The sequence below is a fragment of the Hakea prostrata genome, chromosome 8 (assembly GCF_041222555.1).
Source record: "Hakea prostrata isolate BN-2017 chromosome 8, UWA_Hpros_2, whole genome shotgun sequence".
Classification (NCBI taxonomy): domain Eukaryota; kingdom Viridiplantae; phylum Streptophyta; class Magnoliopsida; order Proteales; family Proteaceae; genus Hakea; species Hakea prostrata.
This window is the reverse complement of record NC_142607.1, coordinates 15,126,713-15,150,259: the sequence shown is the minus strand read 5'-3', so window position 1 is coordinate 15,150,259 and position 23,547 is coordinate 15,126,713. Positions and strand designations below refer to the sequence as shown.

Genomic DNA, 23,547 nt, shown 5'->3' with positions numbered 1-23,547 from the left:
TCATCGGTTTCATAGGTTATATAACATGCTTGTAGGTTTTCTTTTTCTGCTTTTTTTTAATAAAGTCCCTCTTTTCTCTTCTTTTTTTTTTTTTTTTTTTTATTTTAATAATTTATATTTATTTATCAATTTTCAATAAGATCAAATATATATTATGCAAGTTGTTATTTTCATATTGATATGTTCTATAATATAATGTGTGACGACTAGACTTTATAATATATAAAAATAACTATTGATGTGATCTCTTTGTATTATAGCTTAAATATTAATGAAACTTTACTTCATATATGATGTTGTTAAGGGTTGAATGTAATATCCATTTTACACTTTGTTATAATTAAGAAATCAAAAAATAATATTATCTTTATTTTGGATACTTAAATGAAAGTACCAATTTTGCCCTTATAATATTATTGTCATTTTTGCCTCTCAAAGATTTGGATCCTAATGAAATGAATAAGTAATAAGTGTAAATCTCAAGATTTTGGAGGAAGGGGTGTTTTGGCACATCACCCGTCTTTACCGTTCATATTTCACTTCTAATGAAGAGGTATGAATAAGATAATATTAAAAAGAATAAGATATCCCCCAAAAAAATTCAAAACTTTAGAGAATAAGATAATAACTAAATCATAATAAATAAAAAAAAATGAAAACTATATTTAAAGAGACCATTAGTAATTATCTTAAAATGATGTGTTTACCAAAAAATAAAAAATAATAAAAAACTTAAAATGGTGTGGGCTTAGTTTGAAGAGGCCTTAAACCAAGCTTAGCCCAACGTTGATTTTAATTGGGCCAAAAATTACCAGCCGTGACTTGTCCTCAACTTCTTGTACATAGGGCCAAGGAATCAAAAAAATCCTAGGCAATTATAAGTATTGGGCCGGCGCAATTGTTTAATAATATCATAATAATACAATTGTATTAATCTTTGCTAAGTCTTATTTAATATATATTTGTATCCTATAATACAATTGTATTATATACACAGCTCAATTAAGGGAGAATCTAGCTGCATGCTATTAATGATCAATAATACCAATATTTAATACAATTGTATTAATCTTTGCTAAGTCTTATTTAATATTTGTATCCGTTCTTTGTTTCATACGACATAATACATGATATACACCACATTTCCCTCAATTCAATGTAAACACATGATTTCTGAATGAAATTAAAGTCAGCTAGGCTGGTGATCACATGTTCAATTGAGTTGGGCACCGTCTTAAATCGAGATTCGAGACTGAATTGAAAAATCTAACCGTCTTCTTCTTCTTCCATGTTCAATTTTTAGTTGTTGGGTTTAGTTTAAGAGACTATTCCTTAAAACTTGTGACATATATCGATTCTTTCCATTGACATTTAACCATCAGAGTTTATATCGTTTTTATGCTCGATCCAAGTATTGGTATTGATCGACGATTCATGGAAGCTTGATATAAAAAATAAAAAAAACAACGAGATGTAGACTTACTTAAAGTGACATATATCTGTTAAGTACTTGATCAGTGCATCAAAAGCTTCGAAATTAATGGAACATGTTGGATCAAGTTGTTTAACCTATCTCATATTAGACTAATCCAAACTAACACTCTTACATGGATCATTAAGCACATAGCAATATCATCAGAAAACATTAAAAAATTTTCCTTCATCATTTTGGATCTTATCTTTATCATGTGTACTGCTAACTGGCATGTATATCGATCTAGTACCAGCTTGGAGGGCGCTGAGACTAACAATTTTTAATGATTACTCACTTGGTTTTATCGATTCAATTTTTATTGCTTGTTTCCACAAATTGATTCTGTTTGTCTCTCATTGAGGTTTTCACATTGGGCTTTAATTTTTTCTATATAAACCAAACTTCATGAGGCTAACTTCATCGATAATCCCATCAAACTTAGCTTAAGATCTATTGTAATGGAGAAGAAGGTTTTCGTTGTTGTTGCTTTGTGGTTTGCTTTTTTGGGTTTAGCCCAGAGCCAATTCCTTTTCCATGAAAAGGATTTGGAGACAGAAGATAGCCTTTTGGATCTGTACGAGAAATGGAGGAGTCATCATACAGTGACTAGAGATATCTCAGAGAAGAGAAAGCGTTTCAATGTGTTCAAAGAGAATGTCAAGTTCATCCATGAGTTCAACAAGAAGGATAAATCCTTCAAGTTGAAGCTCAACAAGTTCGCAGATATGACCAATCAAGAGTTTAGAAGTACCTATGCAGGTTCCAAAGTGAAGCATCATAGCATGCTGCGTGGAGCTTCAAGTGGAACTGGTGATTTCACATACCAGAAGTTCAAAGATCTCCCCACTTCCATTGATTGGAGGACCAAAGGTGCTGTCACCCCTGTTAAGGACCAAGGCCAATGTGGTAAGAACTCAATTTAAATGATTATCATTAAACCCATCAACCTCAAATGATTTGAATGCAACTAATGGATTTTAGGGTTTGATCACACTTGATCATCCACACAATTTAAATTATTTGTTTGATGTTATCTATCACAGGAAGTTGCTGGGCTTTTTCAACTATAGTTGCTGTTGAGGGCATCAACCAAATCAAAACCCAAAACCTGATATCCTTGTCTGAGCAGCAGCTGGTGGATTGTGATGTTGGAGAGAACCAAGGTTGTAATGGAGGACTGATGGAATATGCATTTGAGTACATCAAGAGGAATGGAGGGATCACTACAGAGCTTAGTTATCCCTACTCAGCCCAACAAGAAGCCTGTGATGTATCAAAGGTAACTGATTTTTTTTTTTTAAATAGAACATTGATCTTTTTCTTTATGGAAGAATTGAGCTTAAATGATCATGGATTTGTAGCAAAATGCTCCAATGGTTACAATTGATGGACATGTAAATGTACCTTCAAACAACGAAGATGCCTTGATGCAAGCAGTCGCAAATCAACCTATATCTGTGGCCATAGAAGCAAGTGGTTATCCATTCCAATTCTACTCAGAGGTAAGCAACTAATTATAGAAAAAGAGATAGGAATAAATAATAGTAATTTTTGAATCTAGTTCGATCAAATGATATAAAATTCATGAACAGGGAGTGTTCACTGGACCTTGCGGGACAGAACTAGACCATGGAGTTGCAATTGTAGGGTATGGAACGACTACTGATGGTACCAAATACTGGATTGTGAAAAACTCATGGGGAGCTGGCTGGGGAGAACAAGGTTATATAAGGATGGAACGTGAAATTCCAGCTAAGGAAGGGCGATGTGGCATTGCCATGGAAGCTTCTTATCCCATCAAAAACTCCATTAATCATGATGTTCTCAAGGACGAACTTTGAGGAAGAAGAAGGCTCATCTGTTTTTATTTAAAGGTTATTGAGCTTAGAGGCTTGGTAGAAACTCTTGAGACAGCCTCAAGACAATGTTAAATAAAGTTTTGAAAAATTTCTTTCGGAAATGAATAAAATATCTACATCTTTCCTATATTTACAATATAGCAAATTAATTATAAATAATTTCTACAATCAAAAAAATTATGAATATTTTTATGGGCAACAAAATTTCGCTGGACTGTCTAGAAATTGTCAATCTACAAAAAGGGAAAATGAGGAGGAAAAATTACTCTATCGAAATTATTTTATAAAATCTTTTCTTTTAAGGAATTTGTTGTAAGACTTTAATTAAAGTCACACATTGATTTATTTTCATAATACAACAACTTAACAAGTGGATTTGTAGTATCGGGCACATGATTGGTCATTAGTTTCTCAAAATTTACTGGAATAAGGCTATCAATTTGCTACTATATATAAATTAACAATTTCAAATGGTATTATACAACTAAATTATTTAGTATAAGGCGACAAGTGCTACATTATATATATGCTCAATACAAAGATATAAAATACACTTACCAATTAGAGGAAGATATAAAAATACAAGTACAGCTAAATCTAAATTTTGATATGCAATATTCATTATATATAAGGCGACAAGTGCCTTTAATTGTTTGTTGCAAAATGAGGCAACGTTATTTATGTTTGGACTTTCAAAATTAAAATTGGATTTGAATAAGCCCATTTGAGAAATTTTTGCCAACTTTCACATAGGCAAGATGTAGAGAAAACTTGTTCTATCCAAATTATCTCTAAAACTTTTTCTTTTAAGAAATTTATTTTAAGACTTTTATATATTAAGACCGCACATTTGATTCCTTTTCATAATACATTAACTTTCCAAGTGGATTTACAGTATCTGCCACATGATTGGTCAATGATTTCTCAAAATTTGCTCGAGTAGGGCTATGGGTGTGCCAGCTACATATATATATATTAAAAATGAAGTGCTTCATTATATATATGTTGGATATGAAAATAGAAAATATAATGCATATACATAGGAGAGTATAAATCTTTTAAAATTTATTGATATCTGACTAATTAATATTATATAAATAGGATTTGAAAATTTCTAGAATATGGTTTTTTTTTGGATAGAAATTCAAGAATATGAAGAGCTATGTCTACGAGAGATGAAGAGCCTTCCACTATGTAGTAGAAGAAAACAATAGAGATTTCTCAACCAATTGACAGAATGACGCAACAAATCTCTCAATTAAAAACCGTAAGACAAATTTCGCCGGTCTCACACTGTGATCTCATAGGAGAATGTATGATATATATATATAATTGATAGAAGTCAGAAGAACCTTTCAGCCCTGAAAATCCAATTGGATGGGTTTCGTCCATCAAAACGTGGAAACTCTAGCTTCATCGATACACGGTTCTGACCGGAATTTTGGGATGGAGATCCAGTTGGACACGAGTTACCTGAGAAGGTAGAGATCTCCGTCACCGTAGATGCTCATTGGGTTTGGGACATCTGACCACTGAGAGCCATCACTTGTGTGACCAGTTGTGACATTGTGGTCTTTTGCTCCATCATCGCTGCCTGCAACTGACTCATCGAATCCTTTTGTTCTCCGAAGGCAGCCTGCAACGAATTTAACTTCTCTCCCTGTTCAGACGAGACCGTGCTCAAATGCTTCAATAACTCATCCATCGTTCTCCAGCGGGTTCCCTCAGCCATCCGGCAGGTCGGACGAATGTCTTTGTGGCTTAGCTTTTTGTTACTTTGCTTGATGTCTATAAAACCCAATGGGGGAATTTCTTTGTGGCTTAGCTTTTTGGTTGTTTGATTTCGAATGTAATGTTTTGTAGAAAAGAAGCAAAACTATCAAACTATGTTCTACTCCAGATCTAAAAGCTTTGAAGTTAAATTTCATGTAAGCTGTTGTTGTTTGAGTATGGTTGAATGGGATGGACAAATGCAAAGGAGGATTTGGGATTTAAGTTAGGAATATTGGGTTATCCGAATTGCTTTTGGATCTTTGTGATTATGTGTCGAGCTGAACTTGAAACAATGCCTTTAATTTTTATGTGGTCTATTTAAGATGTTTTGTGTTTTTTAATTTTCTATAAGTGCATAGTATTGATTGTTCACTATGATTATATATAACGGTATATTCTCCTCATATAAGGTTCCCAATTACATATGTTAAACGAATTGTGTACTCACTCAAGACACCATCTCTATTATGAAGCACTAATGAGCAAACACCCAACCAGTTATATTTGTCTTTAAACTTTTTAAATATATTAGGGGTGTAAACTTTTGCCGCTTGTGTCACGATGGACGTTTCTGATTTCAACTTAGGAAGTGTATTCCTTGCTTGAAATTCATCATTCAATTCATTGGCACGTTTATCTTCCACTAATCTTTCAAAATAATTAAAAAAATTGTATTAGACCCAAATGTGGTTTCAAATACCTCTTCAAATCAACACTAATACTTGCACTAAGTTGTGTGCTCCTCACACCTAGAGTGAAAGTATTTTTCATGTAACAAGCTATCCATTTCTCTTTAATTCCATAAAGTCAATCTAATCATAAATTATTTTGGACTTAAAAATCATATTAAGCTTTTTCTAGGCATTCTCAAAGTCTTCTTCAACTTTATAACCATAAATGCACTTCGTAAAATCCTTGAAAAATGATAATCCATTCTTCATTAGACTACCAAGTTGTGCAACCCCATTTTGCATTATATATGTCATGTGCACAATCCATGCCATGTCTCAGGTAAGAGTTCACTTATAGCTTTTGCAGTAAAAATGGTTATGGGTTTCTTTTGACAATTTGCTTTCAAGAATGCCTCAAACAACCATTTGAAAGACTCAGCTGTCTCATCATATAGTAGTGCAGCTCCAAATATACTCCTTTAGCAAAAATACCAAATGGCTTGCATTCTTTATTAGTGCAAAATGTTAATTGTATCAAATACAATAACATCACCAAATAATGCTTAATCAATAATCATCATTGGGTCTGCCCAAAATATGTTTGTTATTTGTTCTTCATTATCTAATTGCAAAGATGATAGGTTAAGCCTTGTCTACTTTTGGAAATATGTTAACAAACTCCCAGCTTCACCATAAGCCAAATGTCGTTGGCGTTTAGTTCGAAGATAATTTTGTATATCTTCCCTGGTATAATCTAGGTTTTCTCTACCCCTTGCTTGCCTACTCAAAATATCATAATTTGCTTTGGTCATAATATTGGAGTCATCAGCCAAATCTATTGCATATACAGAAATATCTGTGATTTTACGCTGAGATCGCATTAAATGAGTAGTAGAAGGTGTATGGAGTAAATGATTGTGATTATCATCAAAATCTCGACATTCATGAAGCCCGTTATCCAACTTAGAAATGCATATTCTTGCAGGACATTCAGTTCTAGTTTCTGCACAAGGCTTGATTGTGCATTTATGTCTCTTGTCCTCATTCCGGTGTCCTTTATTACATGAAAATCTCCTCTACATTATGGTTGTTTTATCTTTCTTACTCTTATGTGCATAATTTCTCTTAATATTAAAACCAACTAGTCTTCCATACTGGTTGTAAAATTCGTATGCCTCATTATATGAAGTAAAAGTCAAATCAATCTATGGCTTATAATCAGCATAATTACCTTCAATAGACAATATTCCTGGATTTTTCATATCCAATGTAATTCACAAAAGATACAACAATAACATCCCTTTAGCTTTATATAACTAATCTTATAAAGAAAATGAACTATTTTATAAGATGGTCGTTATAAGTTAGCATAAATAGGGGCGTATGCATAAGAAAACTCAAATTATACTTGGATTACCAAAATAGTAAATGACAAGGGCATATTCTACCAAAAAAGATGATAAGAATAAATGATTAAGTTTTAGTACATATCTAATCAAGCACAAATATTGCATCACCAATTCAAATAGCATAGTTAAATGAATCACCTATAGGTGTTACTATTTAAAAAATAATAAATACTAATATAAAATAAAGACAAAGCTTCTCCCATTTAATAGAACTCACTTCGATCTCCACATAGAGGTTACCCAAAATGTTTTCCTAATTTTAGTCCTCTTTTCATTCTTATAAGCTGAATCACAGTTATGTTTAACTTACATCCGAACAATTCCATCGAAATTTGGTTTCATCTCTCAACTTCTTTCTGAACTCTGTATTCTGGTGTGACCCATCAAAAGAGGCAGCCATAGATTGAGAGGTAGTTGATTATAAGAAATTCATTATAAGAAATTGAGTGGATGGTTGGGTTCTGTGATTCCAAACTAAGAATGGGCTTCAGTTGAATTTCAAACCATCAATCTATGCTGATATTTTGGCAAGAACAAAATCCTAAAATCATTGATTCCGCAAGAGCTATTGAATGAGAAGGAAAAAACTGATTCATATACATGTCATGCCATTAAAACCTTACAGCTAATAAATATGCAATTTCCAAATTTGAATAATCAAACAGAATATATGAGTAAACCAGAAAACCATCATTGTAGACACAGCTATCCAACCTAAAACAAAGTTGTTTTTGCAAATTAAAGATCAAGTCTTTATCAAATTAGTAATACATCTATTCTATACTGTACCAAATGCTCGTACACCAAAACCCATCTACTAGAATTTAAGGCACAACTGATTTTCATCCCTTTGATCATCAAGCTTTTAAAGCTCTAAGTTGTTGGTACGTCCATGTCATTACTACATGATTAATTCTCACGAACCCCTAACTTAAAATTTGGTTACCTTCCAAAAATGTTTTCTAAATTTAGGGTTCTTGATCAACCCAGACCCCTTTGTTAAGTTTTAACTTGTGGGTCCATTTCGTTCTTACTTTGGGAGTCATTTCAGTATATATGTAGTTACCAGAACAAAATCCTAAAATCATTAATTCCAAAAAAGCTATTAAATGAGAAGGCAAAAACTGATTCCTATACATGTCATTACCATTAAAACCTTACACCTAATAAATATGCAATTTCCAAATTGAATAACCAAATAGAATACATCAGTCATCACTAAACTAGAAAACCATCATTGCAAACACAGCTGTCCAACCTAAAATTAAATTTTTACAAATCAAAGTTTCCCTGAGGATGTAATCGTGGTGTGCACAATCTGGTCCAGATGAACCTCAGATCCCAAAAAAAAAAAAAAAAAAAAAATATTTTTACAAATCAATGATCAAGTCATCATCAAATTAGTAATAAACCCATCTAGAAGAATTAAAGGCGCGACTGATTATCACCCCTTTGATCACCAAGCTTTTAAAGCTCTAAGTTGTTGGTAAGTCCATGCAGGGACGGACCTATAATGGGGCCGGCCCCTGATTTTTCTTTAAATTTTTATTAATTCCTTAATTTTTTCAGTTTTTATAATAATTCCTTTATTTATTTATTTTTCTTGTTTTTTCTCTTCCCACGTGTGAAATATCACTACTTGGTCCTCCTCCAAATATTGAGAACAATTTTTAAAGGTAAAATAATGAGTATAAATGTCATTCCTAATTTAAAACTAACTTCTCAATCCCTATTTATTCTCCACTCTCTCCTCTCTCCTCTTTTTTTCCTATTTATTCTCTTCCCTTTCTACAAGTGTGGGTTAAGGAAAAATTGGGGAAAAAATCTTCTCCACAATTAGATACTATTTCTCAATTTATTTATTTTTTATCTTTTTATTTTTATTTGATTTTATATTATCTGTTTCTTTATTTCTTTTGCAATTTTTGTTATTTGATTTTGTATTGTGAATAAAAATGTCTAGTAAGGTAAAACTGCCATTGGTTTGCATCTCTTAACTTAAAAGTTGATTTGCATCTCCTGCCAAAGAAAATTTTGGTTTGCATATAACTTTCTAGGGTTGAATTATGTGTGTTTTTTTTTTTCGTATTGTTGCTTTAATTTATCTATATTTTGTCTAAAAAAAAATATTATCAATAATTTACTTTTTTTTTAAATGTGTGGGCCCCACAAAATATATGTGGACCTATTCTTTAATATAATAAAATAATTCAGAGGTGGAACCCCCAATGGGTTTTATAAGAACACACACAATATGTGTAGCGCAAAAGCATTAGTGTTTCCGCAACGGGGATGCTATCTAGACTTTCATTCTTCGGCCCCCCCAATGTTGAATCCTGGGTCCGCCCTACGTCCATGTTTTTACTACATTAATTCTACCCTTAGCTTAAAATTTGTTACCTTCCAAAAATGTTTTCTAAATTTAGGGTTCTTGATCAACCCCGGCCCCTCTGTTAAGTTTAAACTTTTGGGTCGATTTCATTCTTACTTTGGGAGTCATTTCAGTATGTACTTAGAGCTAATTATACCCATCACATTTGAGGGGAAGGGTTTCTAATGCCTATCAGTTCATCTTGATGGTAAAACAATTCGAGCATTCTTATCTAGAGTCTATTGCAACTTAAGGATCAATCAATAACAAGAAAAAGAAAAATGAAGCAATTTCTTCATACCGATGATGCTTTCTAATCCATATAGTAAAATAAAAGGAATGCAATCAAGAATACAAGAAGGAAACTCTTTCATACTTGAGGATTAAACAATCAATAATAACAATGACCTTCACTCCGGAAACTGAATATGTCTTCGTTGACTCTGGTACGAAAGACTGAGATGTCATGGGAGGAGAGTAGAGACGAGAGCCCTTGAGGAAGGTAATGGTTAAAGAAAGCGTCATCATACTGGTTATATATGGTACTTGGTACTCCTAACTGGATTTGGAGTCGGAGTTGGATTAAATACGGTAATCCTGATTGTTTCCCTTGGGGATTCGATGGATTTAGGTTTTCTTTTTGAACACTAATGGTCGAATCGCAGACTAGGTTTTAGATAGAATAAGATTTAGGATTTCAGTCAAGATAGAAGAAGATGAGGTCGATCGATTTAGGATTTCAATCAAATGACTCACAGGAGAAAAATGTACCATGTCTGAACAAGGGCTGATAAAAATCCCTGATGGATTCTTGTTCTTCAACAGACCTTATCATCAAAAGAGAGAGAGAGAGAGGAAGGAAAACATGGATGAAAATCCGTGTTGCTGTTGATGCATTTTACGGAGTTGGACAAAGAAGGCTGTTGATTCATTTTTAGGTTTTTTTTAATGAATAACCCGGTTTGGTTTAACTATATCGGTTCATTCATTCAAACTGCATTCTTTGTAATTGGTTAATGGGATATAAGTGGAAAATCTTCAAATGGCTCTGATTTTTTATTCTGACACGTGGCACACATTTGGAGTGACAACTCAATGGCTGCTCCTCTGTGGGCCGCAAAGGATTTGAACCCCGCCTGTACACCCTTTCTCAACTCACACTCTCAATTCTTGAAGAGTTTCAAACCCACTACTCCAACATAGATACACTTCACTCAGCTCTCAAAACTCTGTACTTGATGAGTTCTCTCGTGAGTTCTTTCGCTCACTTGCACATTCTCAGGAAAATGGGGAGGGGGCAGTAGAGGAAGAGAGAAAACTTCTCTCTCCTCATTAATTCCACATTTTCGATGCATGTGAGAGGAATAGTGAGTGATTTACCCTCTCTCCTCAATTGTATTCATCTCATTTATTATTTTTGGCTTTCGTCAAATAATAAATGAGACTATAATATATATATATATGGTAAGAAATTTCCATTAACCGAAAGAAAGAAGAAAAAAAACAACCTGCGAAACAGCCTAGGCAACTGGAGAGCATAACTCCTGAAGCCAAGGAATGGAAATAGGCCAAACTGTCGTACACGGGATCGACAGGGCCCTCCTTGCAAGAGCATCCGCAATTGCTTTTGTCGCTCTTGGAATAAAGCAAAAGGAGCATGAGAGGAAAGATAAGCTTAACTCCCTAATATCCTCCACCAGAGGAGCTAAGCATAGGGGAGGGGAGCTAGAAGCATTGTTTATGTATTGGACCAGTATTTAAAATCAGACTCAATCAGAAGATGATTATAGTCTTCTGAAAGTGCAAACATCAATCCAGCTCTCATAGCTAGAGCTTCCCCTTCCACCACTGAGTTGCATAGCACCGGTTCAGAGACTGCCTGTAAAATTCCTCCTTTATGATTTCGCAGAACATAGCCGACACCACCTTTGCCACTTCCTTTACACCAAGACACGTTTGAATTCAACTTTAATTTACCTTGAGGCGGAGGTTCCCATTGCTGTTGATTCTCATCAGGTTGAATATTATTTATCACTTCCCCACCTCCTGTTGTCTTGATTTTCTCAAATTCAACATGTTCTTTTTGGACTACCTCAATAATTTCTTTTGGGGTAGTTTGTTTTCTCCCAAAAATCTTGTTGTTTCTTGCAATCCAAAGGTGCCAACATCAATCCAGAAGATGATTATAGTCTTCCGAAAGTGCAAACATCAATCCAGCTCTCATAGCTAAAGCTTCCCCCTCCACCACTGAGTTGCATAGCACCGGTTCAAAGACTGCCTGTAAAATTCCTCCTTTATGATTTCGCAGAACATAGCCGACACCACCTTTGCCACTTCCTTTACACCAAGACACGTCTGAATTCAACTTTAATTTACCTTGAGGCGGAGGTTCCCATTGCTGTTGATTCTCATCAGGTTGAATATTATTTATCACTTCCCCACCTCCTGTTGTCTTGATTGCCTCAAATTAAGCATGTTCTTTTTGGGCTGCCTCAATAATTTCTTTTGCGGTAGTTTGTTTTCTCCCAAAAATCCTATTGTTTCTTGCAATCCAAATGTGCCAAACAATAAAGGAACATAGGTTGAGTATTGATTTGCTTACCTCCTTTCCGATCACTTTTATAGCGGACCAACTTTTAATCCATTCTGTTAGTAATGGGGCTTCCTCAGGTGGAATGTATGTAAGTGAGCTACCAAACCATACCTGTTTTGCAATCGGACACTCAAAAACAATGTGATCCATAGTTTCCAGACTGCACCCACAATACGAACATGAAGGATCAATTTGAATTTGCCTTCTAACCAGCTCTTCACCCGTTGCTACACCTCGTGCACACACTCTCCATAGGAAATTTCTAATCTTTGGAAGTGTCTGGCAGCTCCAAATATTTTTCCATACAACATCTTCAGCTGGTCTCTGACTTCTAGATGTGCTCGGTTGGTTTTCTAGCTTTTCCTCCTCAAGATTCTTTAATAGATGATATGCGGATTTACACGAGAAAAGTCCATTCTTTGCTGCCCCCCACACCAACTGATCATCTTGATGGAATATGCTTAGCCTAATTCCTTGAATTGCCTTACTTTCCTCGGGAGAAAAGAGTGAATTGAGTAGATCAATCTTCCAACATCTGTGATCTTGGTCAATCAGTTCTGAGACACGTTCAATTGAACACCCTGATGGTCGCTTGATCTCCAAAGAAACTCTCCTCCCTTCCACTGGTATCCATGGGTCTTCCCACACCTTTATATTGACCCCATCTCCCACTCTCTATCTGAGACCTTTTAATAGCATGTTTTTTGCTTGGACAATCCCTCTCCACGCCCATGAAGGGTTTTCCCCTAACCTTGCAGATAAAAAATCTGAGTTTGGATAGTAAATCCCTTCCATCAACTTAGACCAGTAAGATTTCGGAGTTTGAAAAAGTTTCCAAGCCAGTTTCATTAAAAAGGCCATGTTCTGTAATTTTGAGTCTCTGAATCCCAAACCCCCTTTCTCCTTGGATTTGCTAAGTCTCTCCCAGCTTACCCAATGGAGTTTATTCTTTCCTTCCTTATCTCCCCAAAAAAAATTTGTAGCCTTTTGTCGTGCTTGCTTATGAAATGAAGAAGGTAATAGAAAATGTGATCCAACATAGTTTGGAAGAGCAAATGCTACTGATTTTAACAACACTTCCTTACCATTTTGACTTAAAAGCTTACCCTTCCAGCCTTGAATCTTGTGGGAGAGATTATCCTGAATAAACTGAAAAGACTGTGCTTTGTCACTCCCAATGCTTATGGGAAGTCCCAAATATTTTGAAGGGGGGGGGGGGGGAACTATACTTTATCTTGAGCACACGGGAGAACCACCTCTTTAAACGGGAATGGGTATTGGCACTAAACATCAATGACGATTTTGATAAATTCACCGACTGCCCACTTGCCGCACAAAATTTTTCCAGGCATTCTTTCAAATTGAATATTGCATCAAGATTCAACTTGGAGAACATAAGGCAATCATCAGCAAATAGTAGATGAGTTAGAGCCATACCTCTATTTTGGATTCTCATTCCCTCAATCTGACCAGTATGCTCAGACTCTTGAATAATAGCAGATAGAGCTTGGGTGCAAAGAATGAAAATGAAAGGGGAAATAGGATCCCCTTGCCGCACCCCCCTCGATGGTTTGAGATACCCTTCCACACACCCATTAATCAAGAAGTGGTATGATGTAGTTGAGATACATTCCATGGTCAAATTCACCCACTGTTCAGAAAATCCCATCCGAAGGAGCACCATCTCTATAAATTTCCATTCCAGGCGATCATACACTTTCCGCATATCAAGCTTCAAGCCAATGAACCGTTGTTTACCTTTCTTTTTGTTCCGTAGGAAGTGGAAGGCTGCATGAGCGGATAATACATTATCAGATATGGATCTTGAAGGGACGAAAGTTGACTGTGATGGGGAGATCAGTGGCTCTAGGAATTTCTTAAGTCTCTCAGCCATAGTTTTTGTGATCACTTTGAAGGCCACTCCACATAGACTAATCGGACGAAAGTGTTCAACTTTTTTTGGATGTTTTATCTTAGGAACAAGACAAACATAAGTCTCATTCATTGCAAGACTCACTTTCCTAGAGTTAAACACATCTCTAACAAACCTGCAAAGATCAGCTTCAATGAGATTCCAAAACCTCTGGAAAAACCCTGAAGGGAATCCGTCAGGGCCCGGGGATTTTTAAGGCTTCATCGCAAATAAAGCTTTTTTTTATCTCAATTGTTTCAGGAGATTTCATCAATTCCTCGTTTGTATCTGCCGAAATCATAGGATGGATACATTGCAATGTCTGTTCTAATGCTTGTTCATCCACGCCTTCTGAAGAGAAAGCTTTCTTGTAGTGATTAAGCACTTCATCTGTGATTTCCTCCCCAGAGGTTGTCCACCCCCCGTCCTCTTTGCACAATCTGAATATTTTGTTTGAGCTTCTTCTTTGGAGTGTAGTTTGGTGGAAGAAACTAGTATTCCTATCACCCGCTTGAAGCCATTGTACACGTGACTTTTGGCTGCCACGAATCTCCTCTCGAGCCAATTGTTCATCAAGGGCAATAGCAATTTCTTCTCTTCTTCTGTCTACCCAATCAGAGGGAGCAATGCTATTTAGGACATCCAATTCAGATATAAGACCTGCAATATTCTTTTCAACTCTTCCAAAGGTTTCATTGTTCCACTGCCTCAGATTTAGCCCTAATCTTAGCCTTGATCTAGGCCCATGATTTTGGCCCTAATTTGATTATGGACCCTCCACGCATATGGAGAGGAATTAATTATAATCCACATGGGTGAATATTTGACATGTGTCAAATTTTAAAAACATGATCATGTTTTGTAAAAAATTAATAAAAATAAATTATATCTTCATTACCAATGTAGTAAGCATCCACCTAATTTTGGCCCGATCCTGACCCTAATTTTGGCTGATCATGTATTAGATTTTTACCCTAATCTTCACATTTACATTGATATAATTATAAGTCTCGACTTTGATCTTCATTTTGATCATATTAGACTATGAGTTCACTTTTTATATTATTTTTAAGGTAATTTTTATTTTTCGAACTAAGTCATTTTTAGTTCAAAAAAATCATTGATTTTTTTTTTTGGGACTAAGATGAGATAATATATTATAAACAATAAAAGCTAGTATATAGAGAATTAATATCTAACAAATCTACACCCGAACTTCTCATCATGAATATTGTTGTCGTTTTTTGCCTCCAATATGATATTTCAGAAAGGAAAAAAAATTATTAAGGACAGATAGCTATGTTTGTAACTAAAATATAATTTTCTTTAACTACGAAAAAAATATCAATACTAAATTATCGTTGATTTACTTGTTAACAAAGTGTTGAATATGATTTTTATTATTATTCTTATTATTTATTATTATTATTTTTGAATAAGGATATCAATGGGAGGGGTTTTCAATTTCCATCACCAAAGTAATGGAAGAGGTTTTCAATTTCCATCATCAAAGCAATGAGAGACTTTCAGAGATCAATATAGAATTATGGAGTATGAATTTATTTATGTTTAAAGCAACACTATTAACTTATTGACTATTTTATCATTTTGTATGAGCTTGAATCATGTTATACTTCTATGAATTTTATTTTTAGTTTACTTATGGTACTTTTATTATTATTATTATTATTATTATTATTATTATTATTATTATTATTAGTTTACATTTGATATTTTAGGTCCAAGGATATGACCAATTAAGGCTAGGGCCAATATAGGGTCGATCAGGGCTAGGGACAAGGCTAATAAGGGTCAAAGCCAATTAGGGCTAATCAGGGCCAATCAAGGCTAGGGACATGACCAATCAAGATTAATCAAGGTCAGGGCCAATCAGGATCAGGGTCAGGGCCAGGGCCAATCAGGGTTAGGGCCAGGGCCATGGCCAATTAGGGCCAATCAAGGCCAACCCATCCAGACATGGCCCAATTAGGGCCAATTAAGATGGGAATGGGCTTGGCTTGGCCTGTAGGGCTTAGGGATAAGGACAATAATCATTGGCTTTGAACTAGGGTCAGGGCGGGAATGGGCTCAGATTAGAACATATAGGGCTGGGCTTGGGATTGCAAAAGCCCGGCCGGCCCGGCCCAAGTTGCAGCCCTAATTCTTACCACTTGATTTTGCATATTGATTAATTCGGCTTGTCCCTCATTAATTAATTATGTGATCGGAGAATGCTACAAGGTTTTCCCTCATTAATTAATTATGTGGTTGGAGAATGACAGAGGGAGGTTTTCCCCTGGGCTTCTTCTATAAAAACCAACATTCATGAGGCTAACTTCATCAATATTCCCATCAAAACTAAACTAGTTCTATAGCAATTGTAATGGAGAAGAAGGTTTTTGTTGTTGTTGTTGCTGCAGCTTTATCGCTTTCTTTGCTTCTGAGTTTAGCCCAGAGCTTGGATTTCCATGAAAGGGATCTAGAGACAGAAGATAGTCTTTGGGATCTTTATGAGAAATGGAGGAGTCTTCACCGTATGACTAAAGATCTCTCTGAAAAGAAAAAGCGCTTCAATGTATTCAAAGAAAATGTCAAGTTCATCGATGAGTTCAACAAGCAGGATAAACCCTACAAGTTGGAGCTGAACAAGTTCGCAGATATGACTAACCAAGAGTTCGGGAGTACCTACGCAGGTTCCAAAGTGATGCATCACAGCACGCGGCGTGGGGCTCCGCAAGGAACTGGTGATTTCATGTACCAAAGCTCCAAATACCCTACTTCCATTGATTGGACGACCAAAGGTGCTGTCACCCTTGTCAAGGACCAACGCCAATGTGGTAAGGAATATTCTAATCCTGTTGCATGCAACTTACCAGTATGCAACTACTGGTTTTCAGGTTTGATTTGATAAACCCATTAATGAGATGGTCGATCTGTTTTATGTTATCTATAATAGGTTGCGGCTGGGCATTTTCAGCTGTAGCTGCTGTTGAGGGCATCAACCAAATCAAAACCAAAAAGCTATTATCTTTGTCTGAACAGCAGCTGGTGGATTGTGATGATGAGAATGAGGGTTGTAATGGAGGACACATGGAATCTGCTTTCGAATACATCCGGAGAACTAGAGGAATCGCTTCAGAGGATAATTATCCCTATACGGCCACAAAAGATATATGTGACAAATCAAAAGTAAATGATCTATTCTTCTTCTTCAGTTAGTGTTTTAATCTATACAAAGGAACCGGGCTAGCTCTAATGGTCTTGATCAATTTCTAGGTGAATGCTCCATTGGTGACAATTGGTGGATATCAGAAAATTCCTCCTAACAACGAGTCTGCACTAGTGCATGCAGTCGCATATCAACCTGTATCAGTTGGCATTGACGTTAGTTATCCAATTCCAGTTTTACAAAGAGGTACGATACGCTACGCTACTAATTATAGAAAAAAGCTACCAGAATTCTCAACCTAACTACTAACAGCTGGATTAAATAACGTATGATTGGTGAATATATAGGGAGTGTTTGATGGACCTTGCGGGACAGATCTAAATCATGCAGTGGCGATAGTTGGGTATGGAAAAACAGTTGATGGTAACAAATACTGGATAGTGAAGAACTCATGGGGAGACGACTGGGGAGAACAAGGTTACGTCAGGATGCAGCGTGAAATCTCAGATAATGCAGGACTATGTGGTATTGCCATAGATGCTTCTTATCCCATCAAAAACATCCATGGTCTAAAAGACGAGCTCTGAAGTTAGAAGGCTCATGGCATTTTCGTTCAAGGTTTATCTGCTTATGCTTTGGTTGTTGAATAAAGCCTCTTGAATGCTTCAAGAGAATAATTAATTATTAAATAAAGCCTCTTGATCAATACTTCAAGATCAAGAATAATGAATATTGGCATTATTAAGCAAATCAAAGATATATTATTATTATCTTATTTCCAAGGAGATCGATAAGGCAAGATCAATTTTTTTTTTTTATTGCTGTGTCAAACAGCTCTTTGAAATTATTTTATAAGACTTTTATGCTTGATAATGATTTTTAAATTTGCTAAAATTTATATACTATTATTGGGATGAAACTAATATCCACCCACTATTATGCATAAATTATTTAGCACCAACTTTCAAAATTATAAATCACCTCCAGTTAAGATTTTCTGTTAAGTGATACATAAAATAATCTAAATGTCCTTATTCTCATTTAATTTATTTAAAATTTAAAATTCAAATTACCCAAATACCATTTGAGCAGTAAAATTATCCAAACACCCTTAGGTGGGTGAAGGAATTCTTTCCTATCCCACACCAGAAACTGGCCTACCACACTCCCTCCCCCGCCAGAGAACACTGCCCTCACCACCGGTTTTTTCCCTGCCGAAATACGCCCCGCTAGAATGGGTTATATGAACTTGTTGGAACAGAATACACAATGAAGTAAACCCAGTCAAGAGACTTCATGGGGTTTTCTACAGAGTTCGAATAATTAAATACTTTGAAATGCTATATCAGTAATTTATTTAATTTAAGATGCCAAATGCTTCATATGTATATGCTCGATATGAAAATACATGTATATTCTTTATTTATGCTATTTAATTATAAATAATTTTAGAACAAATTACGCACAGAGACCCCAAAACTGGATTTTTATTGGATATATTTGTCAAATGTATCACCAAAAACCTTTCAGACACGGTTTATTATAGTGGTATTTTTGAAAATAAACAATAATTTAATTGTTTTCAGTAATAAATTTGACAAATATATTCAATAAAAATTCAATTTTGGGACCTCTGTGCTTTTTAAACATAAAGTGGGGTGTCAATGCTTTAAGGCCTCCATTTTACGGTGCCAGTGCAATTTGCACACAATTTTATAAACAATAATTATGCTGAACTGTCATAAAAACTGCCAACCTTCACTAAGGCCAAGATGCGTGGAGAAAATGACCTTACATAGAAACTCCTGCGTTTACACCTTAAACGTGACCAAGATGCGTGCGTAGTGTAAGGTATATGTAGTTATCCTCCACCAACCCTGGTCGCTGAATCTTAACTCTTTAAGGTCCCAAAGCCTGGATCAAGGGGTTTGTTCTTAAAGATCACATCGATCGTACAAGTTACAACACGTGAAATAACAAGTGATAATAAAAACTGAAAACAACTGAACTGCCAACAAGAAACTCTATCCAGAGAGGGATCAATCAGATATCATAGAAGTTGCAAAGCTGCAATAAAGAACTCTGGGGGCTGATTCTATACACTTGTCACAAGATACACAAGTAAGGGTCGACGAAGGTCCGCTAAGATAAATTGACCTTACACGGAACTCCTACGGCTAAGACACGCCAAGAACAATTCGAATTTAGAATGTATCTGCAACTTCCCAATAACAAAAAGTTTTTGAAAATTTATGAATTCGTCATCTCCCAGCTAATCTAGTGAGAAATTCGATTCCCCGGAAGAAGATAATAAAGAAAGCCACGAATCAGATTCAGATAAAATAGTTTAAGATAGAATAACTAAAGGTGGGGGAACTGGGAAGTTCTCTGGAGTTTTAACATAGATTTGTTCTTAGAATAAATGAATTTAGAGTTATAAACAAACAGCTATTGATACAAGTAAGAGAGATGCTAAAGATGGCTAACCGTTCTATCCATGATCACTAAACATTCATCATCTGAAAAGGTTCCTTCTAACGCTTGGCAAACCACACGACCTGATTGTTTATATGAAGTGCAACGATGATTCCAACAATTAAGCTAAAGAAGCCACCTGTTTACAGATGATAACTTCAATGCTGAATCGTCTTCCTCAATTTTCATAATTCGTTAGCCACAAAGAACGGATCATTCACCCTTTTAAACACCTGGAGAAAAGGGGCTTCCAAAAGTTCACAACTTATTCCCAATTCTGAATACGGCCAACACCAAACCCTGATCCCAGAAACTTAAATTATGCAAGAAATCAGAAACCCATGAAGCAGAAGAGAGTGTCGTTGTGAAGGTTTAGCACCGGATCACATAAATATTCAGATCTCTGAATTGGGCAACAACGGCTCTGAAGTGGGTCTCTCTGTCGATCTTCAGTTTGACTAGAACAGAAAAGAGTGATGATCCACAAACATACGGTCACATGATTCCAGAAAACGTGTTCGTCAAAACATCTAGTCCTCTTTTTCAACCTGTATTGATTATAAAAAGTACCCCTTTTCGTGGTTTGCACATTCATTCGCCGCCCAATGTTTCACAGAAACGACCAGCAGATCTGCTATTTCCTTCTCTAAGTTTGATAACTAAATACAACCTTCCAGCCCCTCCCTGTTCCTACCCATCTGTCTACTCAATGGCTTCAGCTACGGAAATTCTACAAAAGAGACAATTTGAAGGGGAGATGACCATGCCAGAGGAGAACAGAGCTTCCAGTCGCATCCAACAGACGAAGAAATACAAAGTCACAGTTGTCGGCAGTGGCAATTGGGGTAGTGTCGCTGCAAAACTCATTGCCTCCAATACAATCAAGACGGACTCCTTCCATGGTAATTGCATAAATCCAAACCATCTGCATTTTGTTTTCCTCTGTTAGAATTTCTTATCATCATCAAAATCCACCAACTATATCACATATGAATCAATGTATAGGCAATTATTCCACCTTTATATTCAGATCCTATCAGGCAATGCCACTATGCCAGACGAATCAAGCCATAAACATGATAGCCTACAGTGAATTATTTCTCTGCGAAATACCCACGAACACATGTCACGCGTTTTCCTACTTTACTGAAATTATGCTTAAAAAATTAATTTTCTTTCAAAAATTGGAACAATGCCTCTATTTCAGATGAAGTAAGGATGTGGGTATACGAGGAGACGCTACCTACAGGCCAGAAACTCTCGGAAGTCATAAACCAAAAAAACGTAAACTCACTGTAATCCCTGCTTTTAATGCTTCAATCTCTCATTCCAGGTTTTCTTCTTTGCCTACTCTTTCTCTTCATTTTTCCCAACAGGAGAATGTGAAGTATCTCCCTGGCGTAAAACTTGGGAAGAATGTAATAGCAGATCCGGATCTTGTGCATGCAGGTATATTTTCTCTTCCAACTCTGGTTCCTTCAGTGGGAAATTGCCAAAGTTACAACCTGATGCTTTTTTGTTTTTTCTCTTCTTCCTCTGTAGTGAAGGATGCAAACATGTTGGTTTTTGTAACCCCACATCAATTCATGGAAGGAGTATGTAATCAGCTTGTTGGGAAGATAAGAGGAGATGTTGAGGCCATATCACTCACCAAGGGAATGCATGTCACCCTTGCAGGCCCACGCTTGATCAGCACCCTCATCTCTAAACGCCTTGGGATCGACTGCTGCGTTCTCATGGGCGCAAACATAGCTGATGAGGTAAGATATGTATTTGACATGACTTGATTACCCACCCATTTCTTCTGTGGATTTACTAAGACGAGTCTGCAATTCACAGATTGCTGGTGAGAAATTAAGCGAAGCAACATTAGGATATAAGGATAATAAAGACATGGCTGATACATGGGTTCATTTGTTCTCCACTCCCTACTTCCTGATCACACCTGTGAGTGTGTTGTCTCTCCTCTTTCCTTTCTTTCTCTTAATCCAAATCTGAATTCATCAATTCACCAATTCACAGTCATTTATGTTCATGATCACATAAAAACCCATTAAACCACAAGGTCTACAGGACCAATAACACTTCTACTGCATCATCACTCCATTGCTTCAAATCGAGTGACAGCTCTACTGTTCATGTTTCTTAAAACAACAGGTTCACGACATAGAAGGAGTAGAACTATGTGGGACACTCAAAAATGTAGTCGCCATTGGAGCAGGTTCACATTGCTCAGTTCTTTTCACTCCTTCCCTTGCATCTTTCTTTTGATCTCTCCAATGAAAACAGAAATCTAACTTTTGCTAGCCCAGGTTTTGTTGATGGCTTGGAGATGGGGAACAATACAAAGGTAGTAGACAATTACTTCCTGCTTCATTTACTAATTTACTTATACAGGTTTCCGATTAAAACAACTGAGCTACATAATTAACAGGCTGCAATAATGCGAATGGGTCTGAAAGAGATGAGGAAATTCTCTAAGCTGATGTTTTCATCCGTCAAAAATAGCACCTTCTTGGAGAGTTGTGGGGTAGCCGATCTGATCACAACATGCTGTAAGGAACCAGAAAAAATTTCTTCACTCCCCCTGATTCCAACACTTATTATTCTTCAACTACACATATACCACATACCATCAAGAAATATAGTAAAATACTTCTATTAATGGCAGTAGGAGGAAGAAACAGAAAAATTGCAGAGGCTTATGCAAGGAGTGGTGGCAAAAGGTTCTTCTTTGGCTAGCTTACTTTGGAAACAGAATCTAGAAACTTATTTTGTGAATTACTTTACCATTATCATTAGATGTGTTTATCTTCACCAACAGGTCTTTTGATGAACTTGAAGCAGAACTGTTACAAGGGCAGAAGCTACAGGTAAATGACAAAAATAATAAATGTAGAATATTACTTCTCTCTCATATCCCCATATCACAACCAGAAGAGACCTGAATAGAAGCCCCTGGAAGGGAGCTCCACTGCTGTACTCTTCTCTGCATTTCTCCTCTCTTTTCTTCAATTGGCTATTGGTGCAAGTTGCATTTTTATAATCCCTCCCAGTGCTATGAAACACAGAATCATAGGCATTTCTCTCGCATAACTTCATCACCTGATTCTATTTTTACTCTTTGATGAAGGGGGTTTCAACAGCTAAGGAGGTCTATGAGGTTTTAAGCAATCACGGATGGCTGGACTTATTCCCTCTCTTTGAAACGGTGCACAAGATCTGCATCGGTGAACTTCCTCCCTCAGCCATTGTTCGAATCGGCGAAAATGTAGCCAGGCTTTAGCTGATGGAAGATATAGAAGCACTACAACAGTTCATTCGGAGGTCACATTATCACAAAACAGATCATGTCAATTTGCCACACAGCATTCAGTAGGAACTCCAAAAAGAGAAATCTCCTGCAACAACTTATGAAGAATTCATGACCCACTGATTCTCCATTTTCACGGCAGTGTCCAATACCGTAGAGCTCCATTTTACTTTGAACCACTCTGATGACCAAAACTCTAAGCTTTACCCAAACCTAACCCCACCAATTTTTCCTGTTCTAAATAAGGACAGATTCAAGTTATTATTATATTCGTAATGAAAAATTATGATTTAGGCACAGGATTCCAACTCTTGGTGTAGGAGTTCCAACTCGCAACTCGCAACTCGCTTAGCATCCAAGCTAATCATTTGAAAACAAAAGCGTAAATGGAGATTCACTCATAACACTCCTCAATTTGTACCCAAGATGGGAATGTCAGTTAACTAATGATCGGAAGGCGAAAAATGAGTCACAATATGACAAAGTGTCACTTTCTCACGTACAAAGTGTCAATCAATCTCAATATGC

General features: G+C 36.1%; 2 protein-coding genes and 1 pseudogene across 5 annotated transcripts; all 3 read left to right on the top strand.

The window, feature by feature from the left end:
• The first annotated feature begins 1,911 nt into the window (after positions 1-1,911).
• On the top strand, positions 1,912-3,480 carry LOC149007221 (vignain-like). Its single transcript, XM_089165340.1, has 4 exons — positions 1,912-2,380; positions 2,518-2,753; positions 2,836-2,976; positions 3,067-3,480. Exons 1-4 carry the CDS (start codon positions 1,933-1,935, stop codon positions 3,313-3,315), a joined length of 1,074 nt encoding a protein of 357 aa, XP_089021466.1. The 5' UTR covers positions 1,912-1,932; the 3' UTR covers positions 3,316-3,480.
• Positions 3,481-16,396: 12,916 nt separating this feature from the next.
• LOC149007220 (vignain-like) lies at positions 16,397-17,999 on the top strand (annotated as a pseudogene). Its single transcript, XR_016175144.1, has 4 exons — positions 16,397-16,899; positions 17,019-17,251; positions 17,339-17,477; positions 17,579-17,999. The product of XR_016175144.1 is annotated as a vignain-like (transcript).
• A 922-nt stretch (positions 18,000-18,921) lies between these two features.
• On the top strand, positions 18,922-23,327 carry GPDHP (NAD-dependent glycerol-3-phosphate dehydrogenase family protein). 3 transcript variants are annotated; one of them, XM_089165547.1, is made up of 11 exons: positions 18,927-20,608; positions 20,914-20,990; positions 21,083-21,155; positions 21,249-21,466; positions 21,546-21,653; positions 21,864-21,927; positions 22,019-22,056; positions 22,141-22,261; positions 22,378-22,432; positions 22,531-22,579; positions 22,840-23,327. In XM_089165547.1, exons 1-11 carry the CDS (start codon positions 20,206-20,208, stop codon positions 22,990-22,992), a joined length of 1,359 nt encoding a protein of 452 aa, XP_089021673.1. In that variant the 5' UTR covers positions 18,927-20,205; the 3' UTR covers positions 22,993-23,327. The 3 variants fall into 3 exon arrangements, with proteins under 3 accessions (XP_089021674.1, XP_089021672.1, XP_089021673.1); XM_089165548.1 differs by having other exon boundaries at positions 18,922-20,608; positions 21,083-21,466; positions 22,509-22,579; positions 22,840-22,888; XM_089165546.1 differs by having other exon boundaries at positions 18,924-20,608; positions 21,083-21,466.
• Positions 23,328-23,547: the final 220 nt, after the last annotated feature.

Bases quoted from the DNA above. Each gene is read 5' to 3' on its own strand.
- GPDHP (XM_089165546.1), top strand. From the start codon at position 20,206: ATGATTCCAGAAAACGTGTTCGTCAAAACATCTAGTCCTCTTTTTCAA. The intron at 21,928-22,018 runs GTTCACATTGCT...TTGCTAGCCCAG, and splicing joins TGTAGTCGCCATTGGAGCAG to GTTTTGTTGATGGCTTGGAG. The intron at 22,057-22,140 runs GTAGTAGACAAT...CATAATTAACAG, and splicing joins AGATGGGGAACAATACAAAG to GCTGCAATAATGCGAATGGG.
- LOC149007221 (XM_089165340.1), top strand. From the start codon at position 1,933: ATGGAGAAGAAGGTTTTCGTTGTTGTTGCTTTGTGGTTTGCTTTTTTG. The intron at 2,754-2,835 runs GTAACTGATTTT...ATGGATTTGTAG, and splicing joins AAGCCTGTGATGTATCAAAG to CAAAATGCTCCAATGGTTAC. The intron at 2,977-3,066 runs GTAAGCAACTAA...ATTCATGAACAG, and splicing joins CATTCCAATTCTACTCAGAG to GGAGTGTTCACTGGACCTTG.